Source organism: Dufourea novaeangliae, unplaced genomic scaffold, assembly GCF_001272555.1.
Source record: "Dufourea novaeangliae isolate 0120121106 unplaced genomic scaffold, ASM127255v1 scaffold172, whole genome shotgun sequence".
NCBI lineage: Eukaryota > Metazoa > Arthropoda > Insecta > Hymenoptera > Halictidae > Dufourea > Dufourea novaeangliae.
Window position 1 is genome coordinate 4,025,042 of NW_015374058.1, and position 24,640 is coordinate 4,049,681.

The 24,640-nt window shown below is 34.2% G+C and overlaps 1 protein-coding gene across 2 annotated transcripts in view; it reads right to left on the reverse strand.

Moving 5' to 3' along the window:
* Positions 1–24,640, reverse strand: part of LOC107190136 (wiskott-Aldrich syndrome protein family member 3) — a 63,700-nt gene that overhangs the window by 6,158 nt on the left and 32,902 nt on the right. Inside the window, exons 2-4 of one of the 2 annotated variants that reach the window (XM_015578890.1) lie at positions 4,983–4,996; positions 3,017–3,170; positions 2,106–2,220 (exon numbers count right to left, since the gene is read on the reverse strand). In XM_015578890.1, coding sequence (XP_015434376.1) covers positions 2,106–2,220; positions 3,017–3,150 — 249 coding nt within the window. In that variant the 5' untranslated portion in view covers positions 3,151–3,170; positions 4,983–4,996. Of the gene's footprint in view, positions 1–2,105; positions 2,221–3,016; positions 3,171–4,665; positions 4,945–4,982; positions 4,997–24,640 lie in introns of those variants that run through there. The other variant, XM_015578889.1, reaches the window with a different exon arrangement.

Sequence of the window (24,640 nt, forward strand, 5' to 3'; positions counted from 1 at the left end):
ATACTTCTATTGAGTACATCCAAAAGTTGCATGAATAGCACAGAACTGCATTACAAGTGATCGATAAAGTGATTATGTAGATAAAACTATTCAATTTAAAAAACGACTCGAGTACACAAGGATTCGAGTCAAGAACGATTTCTGTGTAGATCGAACATCGTATCAAATTTGTACTACACGCCAAATCAAGATGCAATAGTATTTTTAATTCAGATGAAAATCTGAAAACAAACATAAACCCACTACACCATTGCCTCTTTACAATCGTGAGTTGTCAACCTGTTTATAATCACATTGCTACCCCCACCATACTGCTTACCATTGATTATGTCCACTGTTCTCTATAATCGCGTTATTAATTCCGATCTATAAGATAAAGGTTTGGAAGGTTAATCTGAGTAAAAAATTTTACCTGACCATAAATCCATTTTAAATCCAACGTTTTACGATTTATTTCGCGAATGTGCTCGTAAACATTACTCTATTGTTAATTATTTGCCTCGAGAAAAAGGATATCTATATTCGTCGTAAGTGTACATTTACACTAATAATTAAATTGTGTTAACAGCACAATAATATTTTGAAATAACATTTTAAATTCACAGAATAATATTTTCAATTCAACCAAAACGAATAGGTATACATGTCTACTAAATTCACTGTGAAGTATTCACCAAGAACATAACTCAGATCTGTTGACAAGGGGTTAATAGTACCTACTTAAGTGCATTATACATAATACTTTTGACTTTTACTCTTATCATTGCAAAATCTCAGCATTCGTACCAACTACATCAATTATACACGCGTGTCGATCATGTAGGCTTGTAAAGGACTTAAAAGGTATTTCGTATCAAGCTTGTGACTACTATAATAGTATACATACTATACAGGTTGTAAGAAAAGTGTTGTAGGTCCCTGAAATGAGTCACTCGTCAGGTGATTTGGAACAAGTTTTCCTTAGCAAAAATGTTAACAAAGCCTCGGATAACATTTTAGCTAAGGAAAAACTTGTTCCAAATTACCTCACTAGTGACCCATTTCAGGAAGCCGCAACACTTTTGTCACACCCTGTATAGTAGTAATACTGCGGTAGTAATAATAATAGTATAACAGTTGACAGTATATATTGCTATAACTATATAAATATAGGATGTACACCCACGAACAAACTTGGCTTCCACTAGGGGAAAAAGTGGCATAAAAAAAAGTCTCCCACCACTTAATAAATTTATTACAAGTACTGAAATAAATGTTAAACCAAATGTTAATTTGGCATAAATTTCAGTAATTTCCAAAACTAAATGGTAGGAGGCCCTTCGCCTACCTCGCTTTTTCCCCTAGCGGACGCCGAGTTTGCTCGTCGATGTACATGATGTTTCGTACCCAGAATAATCTTCCAAATAATCTGTGAAATTTTTTGCTCGACTGTTCCGTATCACCCTGTATATCGATAAAAATGTCTGTCGGTGGTTTCAATGTAATCGATACAAGGTTCGGTCTACACAACGAGACTCTTCGCCAAGGACGAACATTGAAGAATGCGATGTGTCGTTGGCTAAATCCTAGGCGATTAACTACGATAAAAGTGTCAAGCGAGCATCTAGCGCAATCTCTATCTCAGCGGGAAAAAAGGGGGTTCTGTTAATGTAAAAAAACCACAAAGACGTGAGAGAGCTTGATTATGTATATGAGTGAGTGAGGCTGGCGATCGACAAGAATCATTAAAAAAAAAAAAAAACTGTGTGTGGTAAGGGTAATAAAAAAAAACTACAAAGATCCAAACCATCGACTTGCCTCTCTGAACGGTTCGGCATATTCAGACTCGGTCTATAACCAAGGGGACAGTTTCAATCGTTAGAATCGTGGCATATAAGTTTAGATGTAATTCAGAAAAAAAAAACCTTAAAAAAAAAGAATAATATTTCTTGTGTCGTGGCGTCGTGCACCTCGAGAAATGTACATACATACATATGTATAAAATATTTTATAGACGTACAAGAAAGAAAAAAAGGTACAAAAAATGTTGTTTAACTGTTTCGCGTGTATCAAAGAGCGCAATCGAGGTACACGTTTGGAAACAAGAAAGAAATTGTGTCACGTACCTTCTTTCCCCGATCGTGCAACTTCTTTTCAGTGTCCTTGAGCATCTCCTGACTCCACAAGTCGAAGAAGTAGTTCGGATCTGTGTAGAACTTCAGACCGTCCTTACCGTCCTCCCTGAAAATTAATACATGACGTGAATTTTTAACCTACTTAAAACATTCTGCACTCTTCTATTCAGTGAGAAAAATGGTACTTTGTTTTTCAATGGTTGAATAGTTAGAGATTAGTACGATATTATACATATGTATAGATATTAGACGATCAATAAATAAAGATTGCAGTCAAATAGAAATTTGTTTCTAAGGTTCGACAAAAAACAAAAAACTCAGTAAACTTTCTAGAAATTTAGCTGTAATGAGTTTCAGGCAATTTATATAATAAACGCATAAGATCTGCAGTCTAGAGATTAGTGTAGATAGTTCTGAGATTTATGGGTCGTTTGAATACCTCATGCAATGTAAGAAATTAAAAAATTCTAAATAAGTTTTTCCCTTTGGTAACGTGTAAACAGTGCAGATAACAGAGAAGTAACAGAACTGTAGCTTAAAAATGTCTATTACTAATCAAAATTCACATCTTTGTTAAATTATGCTCTATATTAATTAAGAACCAGAATTGGGAAAAATAAACGATAGTTACTAGGGACAGGGATAAGACAACAAAAAATTGTGAATATTTGAATAATTCTTTGAACAGTTGACTCATCTGAATTTCACAAATAACTTTCTTAATATTTCAATTCTTCAACAAAACTTCTCTATTTCTTGTTTCTAAAAATACTACAATTCCATTCAACTTAGCTGTACGCTGACGTATATGATAATCTCGAAACAAGCAGGAATTCTGCATGACAGAATAATTCCAGCGGAAAATCTATAAGCATAATATTTTTCAGGTACAAAATAACTACCTGTAAACATTAAGTTTGTCGAGAGGCGGTGGTGTGTCACATTGATGATAGGTCTCCAACATCGCCGTGGGCATCGTGTCTCTCGAGACAACTTGTTGGTCGAACACCACTGAACTCTTGAACGCCTTCCTCATGTGTATGTCTTGTAGCGAAACTGCAAACAAACACAGTTCAATGATTAGTTGAAAGTAAGATCACTTTCGATTTATTCGTTGGAAATGCTTAATTGTAAGATGTACAAACTCATTAACACGTTAAGTGCCGAGCTTATGACCTTTCTGAATACGCCACGTGATGCAGCCAACCATGACGACGCGATACTCGCTTAAAAATGTTTGAAAATTTTGCAAAAAATATTAGAAAGAAAATACTAAACGATTTTGGGTAAGAAAGTGCTAGAAATATGTCTACCACCTAAAATTTGAAAAACAAGGTATTATTTTTTATATTTCGTACTAATTAACATGATGAAATTATGAAGTAACAGTAACCGAGGTTAGAGTAACAGATACTACATAGTTCATAGGTCACTGGACACCTCATTGTTTGCAGGGAAATACACATTCTACGACAGGGGCAATTTGCTTAAGCTATCTAATTACTTTCTTTTATATTATACAAGTATTTTTCATGGTCAAATTTTGTACAATGAAATATATAGAATTATTTAAACTAATTAGACAATATCAATAACAATCAATAGCTGAATAATACTAAGTAATAACAATAATAATTGAAGAAGAATAACGATAATGAAAATATGCAATTGGTTGATTTTAATTTTACTGAGAAAATGATACATTAATTGAACAAGAAATTGCCAGGTTCAGTAATTCGATGGTTTCGACAGATCGGTCCACGATGTATTTTGAATCTTCTGAAGCATTAGTGTATTAACTTAGTTAAAAAAATGATGACAGTACACTTTTTCCCAAAAGCAAGACTAATACAAGAAACGATACCTAAAATCCGTATTTATTTAGAGGAGAAATGGTACAAGTGTTTTCTAATGGTAGTACCTACCAGTAGAGTTTTAATGCTTGAAAGCATACAGAGTTTTCTATTAAAGTTCAACTTTCTAGAGATGGCGTGCAAAATCACTAACGGTGATTTATCACAGTGATCGCCGAATCACGATCACGGTTGTGATTTAACTTCATTTTTATCTTGAGTGAATTTGCTCACTGTAATCGTAAATCCTTGATCTTTAAACATAAAACCGTATTCAATGCGATTTTACGATGAATTACATTACTATTTGTGTTTTTAAAAATCAGTAGAAAAAGCAAAAAATTCTAAAAGAATGATTTGCTAGGTGACATGTAGATTATAATTTATAATCATTAATTTATTCATTATTCTTCATTGTTTCTAATTATTCCTTCACTTTATACGATATAACTCAAATTGTTGTTTCGATGTTGTTAATATAAAATATACAGGTTATGTGTCGCGTGTAAAGAACTGTTATGTTTCTCCACTAATCAGAAACGATCACGAAAAATCCACCGTGATTGGGATCAGTTCCACCAGCAGTTCACGCCATCTCTAAACTTTACCCAAATTTTTCACAAATTAAAGATTTTGTTACTTGTACCACTTTTCGTCTGAGACCCTCTCAACTTGTACTACACGCTTCTTCAACAAACCTTCTTCAACATTGCTGTCGAGTTGAGTAACTTTTACAGCCAGCCGGTCTATCCTGGCCTGCAAGGAATTTGCTCTGTCGCTGAGACCATGAGCCTCCCTCGCGAGCTCACCGAACAGATCCTCAGCGTGCCTGGACAGACTGGACAGTTGCCTAATGGTGTTGGCCAATGTGCCATTGGTTACAGCCTCTAATTCCGATGGTAGCGGAAAGTCTTCGGGTATGGTACCACGTGCGACCAGCACCGGTTCCACCAATCGCTTTGGTAGCGGCATCTTCTTGTAAAAGTTTTCTAGGTTTCTTGGGTAGATCACTTACCAATCTCTCGAGATCTGTAACAGTAAACGTACACCATTCGTTAGTATTCATAAATGAGCATATCAACGCGTGAACTTTCATAAATGGCCTCGAATTTAATAATTGCATTAAATATTCATATGCTTGTTGTCAGTGTATGGTCTCTTATGAGAGACCATAGTCACTCACTCGAGCAGAATTATCAAGAAGTTTTGTCTTAGGACGGACGAAAATTATTTCTAGTAGTTATATAATGTTATTTACTTAATATTAGGTTCTTGCGTAATTAGGGTCGTCTTTAAATTACGGAATTTGAACGACTATAATTTATCTGGAAAGAAAAATCTTTAGTCGAAATAAGTTCCATCTAGATCTATGAGTTATAAGCGTATTGATCCCACGTTTAACAATTTGAAGATGGCTGAAATAAAATGTGCTAAGAAGCGAGATTTATTATGCAACAAGTCAATACATATATTATTTGTGTATGTGAGTGTAAAAACCGCGTTATATTGGGTCAAAGTACTAAAAAAAAAGTTTATTTCCAACTGGGCAGGTAGAAGACTGCAACGAATGACGACGACTGGTCCTCATGGGAACATACTGGCAAGATCCATGGTTCTTAACGGGATAAATATTCGATCCATCGAAAGATAATTCTTTTAAGAGGTTACATCAATGCAGAGAGATCAATAAAGAAATCAATAAAGATCACTGGAGACCAATAAACTGATACATGTACTCAATTTTTACGTATTCAATGAGTTTGAAGTTTTCAAAAATCTATGTTTATTAAATAAATGGTCGCCATTTTGTCAGTAAATGTAATATGAAAAACTGGAGATCGTCACGAATTATTATTTTTAATACAGTTTTAAAATTCTATGAACTACCACATATCTGTAATTCTGTAATATTTTTTACCAAAAGTCAAGAAAACACTAAATAATAAATGTATATACATTCTAGATGAAACAAACTGATTGAGTGTCCTTCCGTACACTTTTCGAAAATCATTGCTAAATTTGCGTACTCTTTTCAAATCTCTTCATAAATGTAACCCCGCTTGATCCATGTGCACATAATTCGTCACTATCTTTTCACTTCGTGATATGCTGATAAAACGAGATTAACTTTGTCGCTTCTGTGATGATTCAACCGAAATACTTGACAGTGTAAAATTCCGATTCGGAAGTTCTTAAACCACATCGACCACGATATTTTCGGCCGTAAGTTAAGTCCGAATTGTGAAAAATGGTTGATTCTTTCTGAATATTAGGTGGGTTAAATGCAATTAAGAGTTGAACATTTCCAATCGGTACAAATACTAATAATCACGTGACAGTATCGAGTAGGGATTAATTATGGATAATTCATTTGGCACAAATAAATGTATATACGCATACTGATACAAATTAAATGAAACAAGGCAATTAATCAGGTGCTCTGTAATATATTTTCTTTTATCGCCAACATTTATGGTTGTTTGAAACTTTTTACTGTGTGGAAACATAAAAAAATATGTGAAATCGATATACACGCATTAGATAATTATGTATAAATATTCATGAAAATTGTTTGCTTTGTAACTTTTACCGATAAGTGTAGTTTAAATACTAGACTGTGAATTTTTTGTAGAGTAAAGGACAGTAAAGTGAAAAATGTAAATAACATTCAAGTTGTCAAAATATAATCAAGTAAAATAAAATACCTGGTCTTTGTATAATTATGTTAATATACAAAGTTCAAAGACTTACGTGAATTAAATGTATTTAATAATTCGCCAAAGGATATATTTTAATACATAGCGTCGATCAAGTGATACTATTATTTCATTTTTACAACTATCTAAATATTAATTTTTTCATTAGAAATGTGAAAAAAAATATGTTTGGGGAGTTGGTTACGAATGAACCAACGAGACGTTTATTGTGCTGGATGAGTAATTGTTATTCCAGGAAATCGCTGTGGCTCCCTCTAGTCACAATCTATACTTTATCTTTATGAATCGTATGTCCGTAATTTATTACATATTCTTATTAATTACTTTATTCCACCAATTATTTCAAGGATATTTTATTCATCCATGATTTATTATCATTATGATTTATCACCTTTCAACGTATTATTTACAATGGAACAATTAAAAAGTTTGTACATATAAATTTTGATTAGATACGTAATCAAAAAACAGAACTAATATTATCGTCTACACTATAGACTCTTTATTATCAGAAAATTGAATAATACACACAATTAAAATGTACTGAAAATAATCAGACTAGATCTTCAGTACGTTATTTGTAACATAAAAGGTGCATTAAATTTACAAATTCTTTACAATCCTCTTTAACGGCAATTTATTACGCAGTTTGTGTGTAAATGCAAAAAATAACATGCACTTGGTGTTTCACGGCCTGTATATAATGTGTATTAGTGACCTAACTCTTCGTGTGGCACCTAATTATTCCACTGTCTTCGGTGCAACAATAATTCATTCTGCAAACTCAGACGTTACGTGTTTCCATGGTGCACGAGTTAAAATAAATGTGATGCTCGTAGCGTTAATTGCGTAACTACACCGCGCAAACGATGAAACGCGGATCTTATCAGCATTCTAGTCAACCGCACAATACATATCTAAAATACGACCAGTTCCTTGTTCTGTATGTTTCCGTGTATAATGGACTATAAAATGATGTTCGTACGATTACATTTACAATATTAGTATTTTTGTATTCTACCATTTATTGTTTTATATTTTGGGCCTAGAATTTCTTTACGATGATAGTACAACTTTATTCGTGTTTACTATATCTATATAGATAAATGAGAAATAATCTTCTATTTTTTATTACAACTTCTTGAAAATTACATTCTTCATGTAATTCCAATTCACTTTCTTGTGGGCTAATTTTAAAGAAAATAAAACTTGCATTGAATTTAATTAAAATTTATGTTGGTGTATTTTATTCAGTTGCTACTGTTAGAAATACATCAAATCCACGGTCTAGTTATTAACCTCTTCAGAAACGTTGACACACATATAAATGTTCAGTTTGTAGTTTGTCTTGTTATGGCTCAATAGTTCTTATACACCTGGTCATTCTTTTTCAATGATCATTCAACTACTAGCCTTCTCATTTTCTTTGTTTAATTGCCACAGATTTACCTCATGATTAGTCTGGTATCGATAAAACAGATTCTATACTTCCGCCTATTTTAACAACACTTTTCACAAAGTTATTTCATTTAACTTTTACACCGTCAACAGTCTCGTAATCTAGCAATATTTTTGAATACCTTACCATTCTAACAGACTATCCCAATGTTAGAAAATACAAATAATATCATTCCCCCATCTCTAAAAAAGATCATCCCTGAAGAGGTTAAACTATACACATACTCGTTTCCTCTCATAAAACGAACGTTAACGATCTATTTCCGTTTGTTTAATCATTCATTTGGAATGTCATACGGTAAATTTTCCTGTGAACCGCAACTTTTCGATCTGTACGTTGAAGCCGTTCACAACTCAATCCAATGGTACTACATACAACGTCCACGAAGAAGGAAAAGCGGAATTTGCGATAGCATGCAATCGTTCGTGTTCGAAGTAATCGAGCCAAAGAATTTTTCTAACTGGGCACAAGACGCGTCGGTTTCGTCGATGGTGTATATGTACCTTTCAATCTAAAGAACGAATTCTAACGAGTGCAATGACTGCTGCCCCGCCTTGACTCCTTTCCTTTCCTTACGCTGCCCCCTCCCCCTCCATTGCGATCCCATTGGCCCCGATTAAGTTGCCCCGGTTCTTGCCTCTTATCGTTCATTACGGCTCTCTCAGGGTCAATACGCGACGGTAATTAGCTGCGTAGGATTGGTCGCACGTGAAACGGTGCAGTCGTTGCACGGAAGACGAGGGAAATACAGAAGGGTGTCTCAGCTAACTTGATCACGTCAAATGATGACTTAACTGTACACTTTATGAAAATGTTGAGGCGTGGAACTTAAATGGCAGCAAGGGGCACATCTTATAAGGTACGTGATTTTTTTGTGGGTGGAGGCATTCAGAGATTTCAAGGTACCACAGATCCATGGAGAATCAAATTCTGAGTAAATATTTATGGACTTTCATACGTCCTAAATCTAATAGTTAACGAGATATTTACAAAATAATTTTTAATATGTACCTACTATCTGGAAGCTATAGGTGCTCGAACTGATGCTCCCCAACTTCAATACAGTGATTATTTTGTAAATATGTGTCCCGTTAACTATTAATAAAGGTCGTACAAAGAAAATTTTCTGTCCAATTTTGCGGTAACACTGCGAAGTAACGTTCTGTTTAATCTTCGATATTTTTGAATTCAGCTTCACTTAATTATCAACATTGTTTGTATAATCTTCAATGACCTTGAATTGATTTCTTGGTGGGATAATGTATGACGCTCTTGAGCCTTACTCACTCATACTAGATCATTGTCCCCACTCTCTTCCATAACTGAGGCCCCTGGCGTCGCTCACAGCATCGCTCGTGAGATACGAAGGCCGCTCTTGTTCGCGAAAGCCGAAGTTGGATGTGCGTGTTCTCCACTATGATTCATTTCCTTATGACCGAACAACAAATCAGCTACAACTCTCGGTATCTTTAGTGCCAGTAAACATAATTCACAAAGTATACAGGGTTATAATTGTGATAGGCCATGGACAGAGCCGTGCTTAATTTATAAATAACAAAGTTCTTATAATTTGGACTGCATGAAAACATGTAGAGGTTTAACCTATACCATAAAGGTCACCGATACCATAAATGTTTGTGAAAAAACCCGAGGATCAACTAATGTTACGACAATCACGATTTTTTAAATGTTCAGGAGGCTGATAGAAATACATGTTTAACCTCAAAATCAAAGAAAAACACAGTTCTTTTAACACGGAATTGGTTGAGAGCATTTCGATCTTTAGAATTGCTCCTCCGTAAAAAAAAGAAACATGTGACTTAGCATGTTCTTCCTCTGCGACCCTCGCGTACGTGTGTGTATTAGATTCCTTTTTTTTTTTTAATTTTTAGTACCAAAAGACTTGATCGACGCTCTACTTTTTATATATGAAAAATTTCTTTCATCATTTTTGTGGAGTTGATCACTTGGCAAACGAACGTAAAAGCTGGGATTTAAAGAACATTTCCAATTGTACATACAGGGTGAGTCAATGAGAAATGTTATCTAAAATAACTCGTTACTTGTTTGTTGTATCAAAAAACGTATTAAATGAATAATGTTGCATTCGAAGGGACCCGCCAGGTGGATGCAATTGATTTTTCTGTATCTTATATTTTTTGAGATATCACGGTGACCTTGAGTTTTTCAAGGTTAACGAATTTTTTGTTAGTGCCTATAATAAGGTCTAGGGGAAAAAGATTCATTGACCTTGAAAACACCCAAGGTTACCTTGAGATCTCAGAAAACATAAGATATGAAAAAGTCAAATTGCATCTTTTCGATGAGTCTCTGTAAATACAATATTTAAATGCATTTAAAACGTTTTTTTTTAATCAACCAACAGATAACGAGTTATTTTAGGGAATACACACTCGATTTACGCGGAGTGTTCGTTCCATTTAGTTTTTTTGTATATAATTATTTTTATATCTTATACTGTCCTTTTTCCTTGAGAATTTCTTTTTTCGTACGAGTAAACTCCATTTAGACGGTTTTTATCCGCATAAAGAAGAACCACATGGAGCGAACGCTCCGCATAAATCGAGGGACAGGTGTGGTTCTTTTTGATTCACCCTGTATATTGACAATAATTACGTACACAATATAATTACATGTTACAGAAAATTTCTCGCCCCATTAAGGAAGCACTCACTTCCGAAGCACATAAGCACGTCTGCCGAAATCAGTCAATATTAAAAGGATTAAATGGCCAGTGATGAGACCCGTGCGAGAGGTCCGCTAACTGAGAAAAGTAAGTTTGCCCTCGATACGGGCACAGTTTGAAATGTCTGACAGAGTCAATTATACGACCATGACCAGACGCCGGCTAGCGTCGACGTCAACCACGAGACGGGCGAAAACGACGTCGACTGCCAGGCGTGTGCATATCGCTACTGTGCCACAGACTTCTAATTAACAATTAGTAAACACTAGTCGGCCGATTTATCATCTATATACCGGATGTTGCACCTGCGAGGAAGATCGCGATGGAGCGTAAGCCTAAAAGTAATTTTTTTCATTAACACCAATGAGTAGATGATACACCACGATAATACTATATTTAATATGAGAATATGGACACTTGTACGGTTAAAGGGAAATAGTAAATCTTTAGTAGAAAATCCTGTCAGGAATTCACGTAATTTTCGTGTAATGTGTACTACCAGATATTATAAATGTACGGGAGTTTGGTTGTTAAATAGAAAATTCTTTCAGGATTTATTAGATATTATAAATGTGTAGGAATTTAACCTGAAGAACGTAATCAGTTTTTAATGCATACTATCGTGTAAATTTTTTCCAAACTGTACTATTTGCCGAAATTTTTCGGTTTATACATTTGATAAGTAGTTGAACATCATAAATTCGTAGATCCTCTGCAAGTTTTGAAATTATATTTTAATTGTGAGTAGAAAAGTTTATATACTCTCAGAATGGATAGTTTTTATTAGAGTTTATGATTTATAATGTGTACAGATATGTCACACAATTGTTATAATTAAGAAGAAAAAGATCTTTTCGTTACTGTGAAATTAACGTTCTTATAAACTACCTTACAAAAGGGATAATGGAACAGAAATGTATTTATAACATATTCAAAATTTTAAAGGATAAAAAGAAAGTAAATTATTTCATTGCAGTTTTTATTTTACTGCATTTAACTCATTAAAATTTCTTGCAAATGCTTACATTTATAGTTTACTACATAACAATGTATTGCTATCGTATGATGACATTTTAGGAATATAAAAATAGTAGCTATGTACTACTTTAAAGTAAATGTAAAGCAAAATAACATAATATATCATAAATATTCGTTTTTATTATAATTTCATAATCAAAACAAGATACATTCATTGTATGTACAAGTGTAGAAGATTCACTTGAGAACATTCTTGAGAATTGTTTAAAAATATTGTGTACGTATAATAATTTTATAATATGAGAATCATACCAAAATTTCAAATAGTAAAAGAACCTTCGAAATCGTGATTATTAAATGAAATTCCCCACTTTACTTTTAGTCTCAACGAATGAAAATACAGAAGTTCATATAATTTCTTTAAATTTTCTTCCACGTTCTGTTCTAAAAAATAAAGATTATGTATGCTCAAATTGTTATAAATAACACATCCACCGAACTCCCCGAGGCGTCTAATTACGGTACGTTCTACATCCCCGAAGTAATTTGCAATGAACAAAGTACTTTTAATTAGCGGCGCCGCGGGTAAACTCAGTTTTATTCGTTCCCTCGTTATAGCACCCCCGCCCTTTGTGTCACTTACAAACGTGTAACAGAATAAAAGGATCGTGTGGCACCTGTTAGGGTTGGTTCTTCACGTTTTTCGCTTTATGAGCCCTCTGTTTCCAGAAGTCGTTGCTTGGATACGTCGCACAACGGTTTATAATTACGAAAACGTTGGCAAAAACTTAAAATATTAAAATTTTAAAATTGGTGTTCTTTTGTTGTGGGTCAATAGCTGAATGTATACTTCGATTAGTTATAAAAATTATGATATAATTCATTCAAAATATTACATCTTACACTTCATGCCATGTTTTTATGATTCTCAATTCTTAATGTCTCCTGATTCCTGTCTCTTTTGCATGTTATTTGAATTATGGCGCCTCGCCATTTACAAAACTATTTTATATTATTTAATGAATATGTTATGGTTATGTAAGAAAGACAATAACTGTGGTGATAATAATAATTCACTTTATTGGATACGAAATGTCAGTTATGCTAATAATTGGTACATTTGGTTATGTAACATTTTTTCAATGAACATTATTAACAATGGCCATTGCATGTTAAGTTAGAGATTGTTGTGTACTTTTTACGAGACATTGTGTGTCCTAACAATAAAACTATTTGTGGTTAGGTTGAAGAATATTTCTACAGCGACTGTCGTTCAATTTATGAATGGATAAAGTAGATGGAAATACAAAATCTTGTACAAAAAGATTAGTACAACTCATCGTTCACTTTTGATTTATTGAAACAGTTGTCAGAGAAAGCACTCTCTTTTCTAAATTAGTCCACAAAAATGTGAATTTACATACAATTTTGCGATCAAATAGTAACAATTTAATTTTACTTTTGTATTGTGAGTCAATTTATGTTGTTTTTTGATGATCAGTTAACTGGTTGGTCAAAATATTATTCTTATATTTAATATAAGAACAGTTGTTACTTCTTTTGGTGTACCGCAATGATAAACATTATGTTTTGGAGCTTTTAATATATGGTCCTGTATAACCAATTTTACGTGACAATTAAAGTTCTCCAACACAGTTAAAATTAATGAATTTTATTTTTGAAAGTACAACTGATGGTTACGATATGTAGTTTAATCTCATTAGAAGTAAATATTAAATTTTTAACTAACTTCAACTTTAACGAATACATGGTAACAACTCTCTGACGGGTGGACAAATATTTATGTACACTCCAGTAACTCCAGCAGTGCACAGAAAGTGTCGCGTTTATGTGAATGGGGCGTCGAGAGTATCGTTACTTAGGGTTTATGAAACCATTCGATTAAAGTCGTGTCGACATGTGGGCTGACATTTACGTCGCACAATCGAGTATTATGGTCTCCGGGGAAGTAGAAAGTGTGTTGCGATGATTTCTTGTGATTGTGAGGTCTATCGTTCTCAGACTTAACACGGTTACCGATATCTCGAACAGAAACTTCAACATTTTAGACATCATATTCTATAGTGGCTTCGTATTTATGGAAAAAATTAATTTCATTTTCCAGTTTAACTTCAGATAAGAAGAATATTCAAAATTCTTGCCCTTCAATTCTTAATAACGTATTTCCCACCATGTTTTATCCTTGTTACGCGGATCGATGAGAAAGGTTATTCGTTTCTAAATGTACACGACACAACCGGTGTATTTTTCATTATCCCCGACGCCACGGAGCTCTTCCTTGTGCCTGCCAGCGTTGAATCAGTAAATCCCTACTTGGCGCCAAATGCGTGGGAGCGTGTAGAAAATGCAGATACTACGTATTGTAAGGTCGAAGGGGGCTAGGTGCATGGGTGACTCATATAATACTCGTATAATCTACCAGTTCGTTCCACTTGAATCGCTGCCCTATTGTGTTCTCCATTTTTAGCGTGACCGCTGGTACCGAACTTAGCAGCAAGAATGGGATTAAGGTTTATCGGAATATGCGAGTGCTGGTAAAATGGAAACGTTGAAGTTCAATTAAAATGGAGAAATTGAAATGATACAACACCAGAACTAACAAATACTAAATTACATTGTGTAATATATAATATGCTATAATTTAATATAAAATGTATAATAAATTGCAAGACAACGTAAATTTTGCTATAAAATACTTTCTGTACTTGTCTAATTTTGAAGTATAAACGAAGACTCTATGTTCGGTGATACTGGTGCAGTGTCATTAAAGTAGAAACAGTTTTACTACGTATAGTAAAAGGGTTCCGTTCATTCAGAGTCTATTGAATGGAAGTTTAACTCGATTCTCGGGATCGTCTTGCGCAAGATAAGCAACATTTAAAGGTCACTATTACAAGCTCACTCGAGCTACTACTCTTTACCATTACCTTCCGCATCAATTAGAATACCAGATTAAAGAGAAGTGCACTTTCTTTCTGTCGTATTTAGCAGCGTTTGCAAACAATCGTGTAGGCATGCCTACTACTAGGAGCAATTCAAGTATTATATTTCAAGATAATTTACAAAAAATAGATACTTATGTATATGTACCACTAAAACTGCCGGTTTTATCATCACTTTAGGCATAATACCTCAATATATACAACATATAAAAGATCATACATACGTACAGATCACCAACACGTGGAAAATATCGTTGAATTTAATTTTATTCAATCGACTAATTTTTGTAATTTTACGCTAGAAGTCTCATAAAAATACTTTCCTATTTAAAAAAACATACTTGCCATCTACACAGGATGAACCAGTAAGAATACGCTTGAATATTTCTGGGATTATGGGAGTGAAGGAAAAATGTTCAAATAAATATAGAAATAGCACATAAAGCAACAATTATTTTACAGATAAAGTTGATCACATGGTGTAAAAGTCATTTCTATTACAGTTAAGGGATGTAACTTTTATTGGATCATCCTACATATTTATTTCGTGGAAGAAAACTGTAAAATTCATTTAATTACGGTTTGTCACAAAGTTCGCAGTTGCGCAATATTACACAAGCTTTTACGAAACCGCGGTTGTTCGGATTAACAAAGAAAAAGAAAACATAACGGAAATACAAGATACCAACTTCGGAAGTCTGGCGTAACAGTTTGCGACTTACGAAAATGTTGTCAAACTGGTTTTCCGTTATTAAATCATTCGTTTTAGTTGCAACGGCACGCAAGATGAGTTTGCATGTACCCTATACGGAGACGATTTAATACAGGATCCCATTTTAACCGACACTTGAAATCCCTTGGAACCGATTCAATCTGGTTAAACGTATTTTTTTTTTCGCCGATGAACTCGTGTGAACAGACTGCGAGTAATCGTTTCATCGAATTGCACAGTCGCTCTGTTGCATTCACGTCACCGTGTACGCAACGTTATCACTGATATTAATGGAGTTGATAAGAGCGATTCCCCTCGATCCGAAACAAGTTCCAGAATCCTGTTACAGACAAATTCGAACGCAATCTGATTCAGTTAGTATAAATAGACTGTGGATTTTATGCATTTAGAATATTCACAATTAAATCTCAATAGAGTTCAATAAAGTATTCATTTTACTTGAAATCAAATCGACCCATTAACAGAGTAAACAATGTGTATTTCAGTTCTAGTTTCCATAAATTCGTCCACAAAATATTTTATTTGTGTCTAAATATAAAATTTGCATTATTCTTTTAGCAGCACGAGTAAGATATTTCTTCTTTTCCTTATAATATTGCTAACTTTGCGATCGATAATCAAGGAAGCTTTTATTTTATTTGTAACCATTGTTTAGTCCCTTGGTAGTTGAAATAAATTTTCTGTGGTTTGCATAAAATCGTCCACAACGATATGAATTTATTATTTAACTATTAAGTGTACCAGTAAGTGATCCACTGTTTCTTTTTAATAAACTAGTAACATGGTTTAAATTTAAAACGCCTTTTACCCCTTTCTGTTCCTAAAATGGCGGTAAATATCGAATAATTCAAAGAAACATCGCTGAAACAGCATAAGCTTGTGATTTACTCAAAAATAAGTATTGAATTTGAAAAATACAGTGCATTACTTATTGGTACACCTGGTATTAAATTTTAAAAGCGACACATTTACACGTGAATTACATGCTGAATAAAATATGCTGTAATAATTCTTGCCAAGTATAGCTGGTCGACATACGGCCAACCGGCAAGAATCATTCGAACACTATGAACAATAAACCACAGACGCTATTACAATTTAGTGAACGCGAATTAGCAAGTGGCGATGACTTGGTCGTCGGTTAATCGTGTCTACGCTCGGCTCGATTCATTCTGGCCGGCACATGTGACTATAAAAGCCGAACCTGCACATGCTGTCCATATGGTCATGCGACCCATGCACAAGAGAAATCCATACCATCGACGCAGGAATATCGTTTAACCACGACAAAATCCAACCATACATCTTATATGAGTATATAATTCAGGATAAGAAAATTGAGATTTTAAAAGACATTAAAATTTCCTGATATCTCTAAACAATTCATCGATTAATGCAGATTATGATTTTTTAATTTCATTTTATTAAACTTTCATTATGAGTAAGATTTTCTACGTTTATTTTTATTAGGTGTACCAATTAGGAATCCTCAATATCTAGTTAAATTCGATACTTTCTTCTAAGACATCTATGAAAACTTTAATAACATATACTTGTGCTAGTTCTTCGAAATTCTATACCATTTTTAAAGACGAAGAATCAGAGATGAATATCAACTGTTTAAAAAAACATGTTTCTAATATTTTCCAATATGTTACTCCTATGCAAAATTTCGTCAAAATAGATTATCAATTAAAATACATACATCGAAACATAATTACAACAGTAGAATAATTGACATTGAATACCATTTACATTTTATTCTCATTCGAATAAAACTTTTAATGTCGCCCCCTATGGAATAAAACTTTAATATAGATTCCCATTTAATTTCTTACTTTTATAATATTATCTATAACATTAAATTTGTATGAACATTCGCAAACTACCTATCAGTCCTGTAGTTTCAGAATATATTCCGACAGGATGCATTCCACTCTTTTACCGTTCACGATGGGTCGAAAATGACTCGATATCGAGTATAAATTAAAAGTTAAAATCACCATCGGTTGCATTGTGGATATTTCCCGTAGATCGTTGAAAATGTTAATAACGATGACCTATTAGAGAACCGTTTCTAATTGGTTCCCAGGTTCACAAAGGTTTCGCAAGGTGTTTGCTCAGTCGACTGTATCGTAGATCGACAAATGGCTGCAACGTTGCGACTCAATTGTTCCGAGGAAGAAGGTAACGCGACAGAGGCCTCAGGAATGTCACCACGGGGGAAACGTGGAATTCCAGGAGTGTGTTGCGCGCACGTGCACACCGTCCCACGTCGTAGATTCGATTCGAGGCACGCGTGTCGTCCGACTGATATTGCAAAATCGTTGCACGTCGACTCATTAGCATGAGCTCTTTGTTGGCTGCGACGCCGGTTAAACGGGCGCATCTTTCAGTGCTGAGACCGTATCGCCTCGATTACGACGCGCTGCTTAATTAGTACATTGTGAATAACAGAATTGGTTTTACATATCGTGACCTTAATAAGTAAACTTCGTAAATTCACTTTTGAGCTAATTTTGCATTTTAACGTCACTCTGAGCACTTAAAATGAATACGTTTTCCTAAATAGTTCCGCAACTGCTGTAAATTAAATAAAAATCAAAAAACTTATTTATTTTCTGTAATTTAATAAGTTCAATTAATTCTGAATTGTTTTATTTCTCTCCTGTAAAGTTCCGTCAAATGGAGTTACGAGTTTTACTTATTAAGGTCACGATATTGGTTTTAGCAAAAGAAATTTTACGCCTTCTTTCCTTACACACAGGTACAGTAATTCGGCTGTAATATAACTTGTAAAAAAAAAAAAGACTGAAGTGGACATGTACTAAATGAAAACAGTTGAAAAGCTGTTAATCCTTAACTGGTGGGATTGGATCTGAGAAACTCTATGAATATTTTCTTTTTATTCAAGAGTCACTTAAAGAGATGCTTGTTTATTTCGATGTTCTCTTACATTGAGAATGCAACTGAATCCATCTTAACGATCAGATCGATTCAATCTGGAAAACTGCTGTCAAGAAAAGAATTTCCCGCTATACCTAATAATATCAAAATAGAAATCATCAGTTCGTTGTGTTTCACAATTGCGTAGTCAGGCACCTGAAGGTACCCATTAAGGTCTGAGATAATATCATTATCAACAAAATAGGTCAGACGTTAGGTTGCGTGGCTTCAAAGTGAACATAAAATGGATTGAAATATTTTCGGGTGCAGTGGGGCTTCGTGTATCTATTCTTGTAGCTTGATTGAGAACAATTTTATTAACCCCTTAACTACAAATCGTCACAGGGATGAGTCTATTTCACTATCGTAACCTAGTGGAAAATTTCGAAAGCTCCAGCGTTTAAGTGTTTACAATTGACCTTCAAAGTAAGTGACACACTAGTTCCATAATAGTAACGAAAAATAACGTTTAGTTTGTTATTAATATTGCTGTGAAGTAAACCTACAGTTGTTGTCGGATTACTCGTGTCTCCGACGAGTCGTTTATACAGGGTGTCTCAATTAACTTGATAACTTCGAATAATGACTTAACGGTAAACTTTATGAAAATTTTGAGGTGTGGAACATAAATGGAATCAAGGGGCACATCTTATAAGGTACGTGCTTTTTCTGTGGGTGGAGGCATTTCAGAAATTTCAAGGTCACCTTGATTTTTTTTAACGGAATGACCTACTTTTTGTACCATACAACATATTTTGAGTAAAAATGTGTTGGCCTTCATACGTCCTAAACGTAATAGTTAACGAGATATTTATAAAATACTTTTTAATACGTACTTACTATCTGGAAGCTATAGGTGTTCGAACTGATACCCCTTAACTTCAATACAGTGATTATTTTGTAAATATCTCGTTAACTATTAGATTTAGGACGTATGAAGATAAATACATTTTTACTCCGAATTTAATACTCAATCGATCCATGGTACAAAAACTAGGTCATTCCGTTAAAAAAAATCAATGTGACCTTGAACTCTTTGAAATGCCTCCACCCACGAAAAAAGCACGTTCCTTATAAAATGTGCCCCTCGATGCCATTTAACTTCCACGCCTCAAAATTTTCATAAAGTGTACCGTTAAGTCATTATTCGAGGTGTTCAAGTTAGCTGAGACACCCTGTAGATAAGGGTTAAAATAGGCAAGAAATTCGAGAAATCTCTGGGTTAGGAACGCGGGAGAAGCTTCTAAAGATTTCATGTTTACGAGGAAATCTGATCACGGTAACGAGCCGAACGCCGTTTTGTCGGAACGGCTGGAACTCTCATGGAACATCGCGTCCCGGATTACCTGGCCAAGTAGCACGTATACGTAAGTTGGCACAGCACCACGACCTAAATTTCACGTTCGTTAAATATTTCATGTTGCAGTCGTGACCGACTGCGGAGGCAATAGCCGACGAAAAACAGATACACGCACACATGCCATCTTGGCGCGAACGTGCCGACGATTCCACCTTGTTGGCCGATAAAGGGAACCCAGTCCCGGTCCAGTGCTCGATAAAAGTCTATTTCTGACATTTACAGAAGCCACACTCGACGCGTGACTGATATCTACCAACATTTCGTCGGGTGTATTTATGAGATCGTACGGCAGGTACTGTCGATGTCGGAGTGAATTTGAGCCTGAGACTTTTGGAGTACCGAAACATAGATCATAACTGCAAAACCAGGAAAATTTAAACTGAATGGGATGATATTTCATTTTTGTATGAAGTACATCAGGAAAAGTCACGCTGTGTCCCCAATAAACACTTTTCGAACAGTTTTTTAACGTGCTGAGTAACCAAAGTTTTACTGTCCAGGTATTATTGTGGTAAAATGCATTCTTAAGATTATGCTGTCATCAACGTAAATATTTACGTGTTGTTATTTACACTCCACATTTACATCATTACTTTACTAATAATCGTATATACAAAATTGTAAATGCTACTGTCTCGATATAAAAAGATTTTTCGAATAATGATAATAAAGATTTTTCGAATTTCGAATAAAGGCACCGGTTACCAGTAACCAACGTGAAGCCAACAATAGATATTTTATACCGACTGTGTTCTGACTGGGCGCAGATTTTATGAATATACAGGGTGTTTTTAACAAGTGACAGCCACTTCAGTGGGAATTAGAAAAGGTAAGAACAATGGAAAAAGTTCATGTAACCGTTTTGACCTTGTTTTCGAATTGTAGCCATTTCTGTTTTCTAGTAATATATCAGTTTCGCCTATTTGCACCGTCCAGATCAATTTAACCAAAAATGGAAGTATAATTTTCAATTATACTCTTTTTTTACCTACAGAAATTTATAAATTAATTTGATATCAGCAATTAACGTTGATAAATTAAATGATTTTAAACGTGTGATAAAATAATAGAGTTCCCAAATTTGAAAAGAAGTGACTATCACAATTTCATAATTTTTTACTTTCGTTTTATTTCGACATGCAAAATCAGCCCTTCAAGTTTTGGACACCAGTAGTCGAACACCCTGTATAACAGTCTTGTGAGAATGTCAAAGGCCATAGATCAGACTGTAGATCCATTATTCTGATTATACGATGTCGTATTCTAGTCAATGTTATGAGTGGGTACCAGCGTTTTGACAGGATCATAATGCCATGAAAGAAAGTTTGTTATGACGTGTACCAGATGTGTCTCCGCGTCCCCAATTCGTAACCACGACAGTTCTATAACCGATGCCATTTATGCTTCGAAATTGTGTTCTGTCAAGCGTTAGTCACGCGATGCTCGAGAATCGTCCCTTCTTTTTTTACCCTCTGAAGACATAGATGTGCAACTGTATAATAGCTTTACTAAATTCCCTTACGAAAAGGAAATATATGAATCGTGAAAAGTGTAGAAAAAGTGCAAAATAAATTTTAAAAAAGTTGTAAATTACACTAGGTGATTTACACGATCTTGAATTCCAAATGTTTCTGTCGCTTTAAATGAAACAACAAATATTTTAATATATGTACAATGGAAAAAATATAATTAAATAGTCAAATGAAAACAAAACTAGGTATAAGTATGAATAATAATTTTTCAATAGGGTATAAAAGGAGAAAACAAAATTTTAGGTCGTTTGGACATCAACCAATTTTCAAATTCCATACACCAATGGAAGCCAAGAGGTACTTATGTAAGGGAAAGTGGGTTACGTTAAATTATCCAGTACAGGTGTTTATCTCGACATATTTATTTTAACCACGATTGTTGTACCTATTTATACCGTAACTTGCAATTGTAAGTATAAACTAATTAAACACGTTCTCATTAAGCGATCTTAAGTTAAAGTATTTTTTTCAAAATTTTAATCAGATGTATCTGATTCAATAGATCACCATTAATACCTGGAAATATGCTTATGATAATAAAAAAGAATTTCGTTTCAACTTCTTAAAAACGCGTCTTAAGATTAATTATTTTTAATTTCCTCTATTCTGTACATTAATTTGATTACACTATTTATACCAATACAAACAGTTCTTATTGATTAACATTTTCATTTCCAACAAAATTAGATTTATCGAGGCTATTTATATAAAAAGAGGATTCCAATAAAATTTCATTCTTCCATCGAGTATCCTGAGAAGTAAAAAATAAAATGGAAACATGAGACCATAGTTAAGTTGGTGGTACATGATATGTATTGGTTGAAATTTTCTTCTTTAATTTCTTTTCCTACAAATTTTGCATCCAACTGTTTCTTTAAATGTTTTTCTATTCGCCAATCGGTGTTTTAAATACCTCGTATAGTCTTTAAAAATGATTCCCGAAGGTATCAGATTCTATGCAATCATCGTAGGTGTTTGCGGTGTATTGCAAAATTTATTAATCGATGATGCAATTCAAGCGTGATCGCGTCGCCCGTGTCGATGAACTACGGTGCAGGTAACTCATCTCTCTACCGTATATTTAGGTCACTGATAAAGGAAGGATATGAATCGTTGGAGTTACTAACGACAGGTTGAATAAATTACACCGATAGGTACGCGTTAGCGGAGCAACGGGCGGATTGTTCCATCAAGTATTTATACCCGCGCGTTTCGCTTGCGTTGTCTGTCCGCGTGGAAAAACGACGCAAATCGTATGATTTAGAAGGTTCTTCGCGAACGCATTTTCATTTCTGATTAGCCAACTGTTTTCCAGCTTGTGCATCCGCACACTCGTTACATTCCATACAACAGGGAATCATTTTACGACGAACCGAGTAAAATCCAAAATAATTAATAATTATCATTATACATATGTAGTATATGTATAATGAATAATTAACAGACCGCGAACGTTTATGCAATTTTACATTTTTCCCCTCCTTAAGATGAGTATTGTGTCGAATGTATGCTGAATTAAATTGTATAATACATATATTGATGCCTACAATATACAAGGTGAGTCAGTAAGAACTGATATCTAAAATAACTGATTACTTATTGGTTGTATCAAAAAACGTTTGCAGGCAATTATATTGCATTTAAAGGGACTCATCAGGTGGATGCAATTTGTTCTTTTTATATCTTATATGCATTTTCTGAGATATGAAAGTAACTTTGAGGTTTTTCAAGGTTAATGCGTTTCTTTTAATGCTGCGTTGTAGCCGATGAACAGACGAATTCAACGACCTATAATAACAAGGGGGAAATTCATTGACCTTGAAAAAACTCAAGATTACCTTGATATCTCAGAAAATATAAGATATGAATAAATCAAATTGCAACATAATCTATTTAAAACGATTTTCGATACAACCACCAATAGGTTGCAAGTTATTTTAGATAATAGTTCTTGTTGACTCACCTTGTATAATACAATATTACAGAATATTGTACGATATAAAATGTGTAATAAATGAAAAGTCAACGTAAATTTCAACAAAAACACCTTAAAAAATTAAAAATCCGTCATTTTGACAGGTTTTGTTGTTATAGTGTTAAAGGTACTCCGCCTATTTCTGTTATACTCAATAGTCGGCTAATCAAATTTCGATACCATTATAAATAACGTTTTTTGAAATTTATTAGGATCGTACAAAGGCAACCCCCGTACAACACTGCATACCCATAACACTTTTTAAGAACCCAACCAGCGTGTTATATGGATTTACCTGTAATTACATGTTTAGAATCGTGTTTCGATAATTTATATTCAACTTGTACTATGAATTATGCATTTTTGATGTTCAGTTACAGAAGTGACTTCCTAATCTCTACACTGCAAGTTCATCATCCTGAATTCTTTTGCTTGCCGAAAGTGAAAGTCACTCGCTAAAACATCTGTACTCGGGTTACTGTACGGAGAAGACGTCTGAAGTGTACGGACGGACGCCCTTGAGAACACCCGGTTCTCATTAGCGGTTACTTACAATTACCGAATGAAAACTTCATTAAATTTAACGCTCAAGAAGCTCCTGACCTCTTCGTGTAACCAAGGATCCCCTTAATTTTCTATGGCCCTTCAGACACACGTACAAGTACCTTTCACAATTATTCGAACGATATGACTTTTGGAATTTATAAAAAGTTGTTAGAATAGTTATGTTTAGACTCAGGTATATATTTTGTGACCGTTAGCCGATGGTATGTATTATTTGGGGAACAGGGGCCCATCGTTTTTGTCAGCTGCTTGTCATAAATGCAGAATAAAACCATTCCATGTTTCCATAGGACCATGTCCCTACCGTGAGTCCTATAAGTATGAAACTAACCTTTTTTGTTAAGAAAGTTTCTGTAGTGTGTGTTCGTGGTGAAGGCTATTCGATCGGTGATATTGCAAATAAATTAAAAATATCGAGGAACAGTGTGTGAAATATCAGCAAGAAGGAAGAGACAGCCGGTAGTATAATGAATATGTTTTCCTGAACCAATCCAGGTGTTCGCATACTTTTGAAAGGTACTGTACATATTCTCTTTCATAAGTTTTAGAACACTTGTCACACGTGAAATAAATTTAAAAAGCATATTAGATCGTAACATATGAAATGATCGTTTGAAGTTTGATTAAATTCTTCACATAGATTGTATCAAGAAATATCTATATTTTTTTGCCTGCAGCATAGTTTATGTAAAATTGAATGTCGATCGATACTCTTTTGTTTCGTGTATCCCTTGCTTGA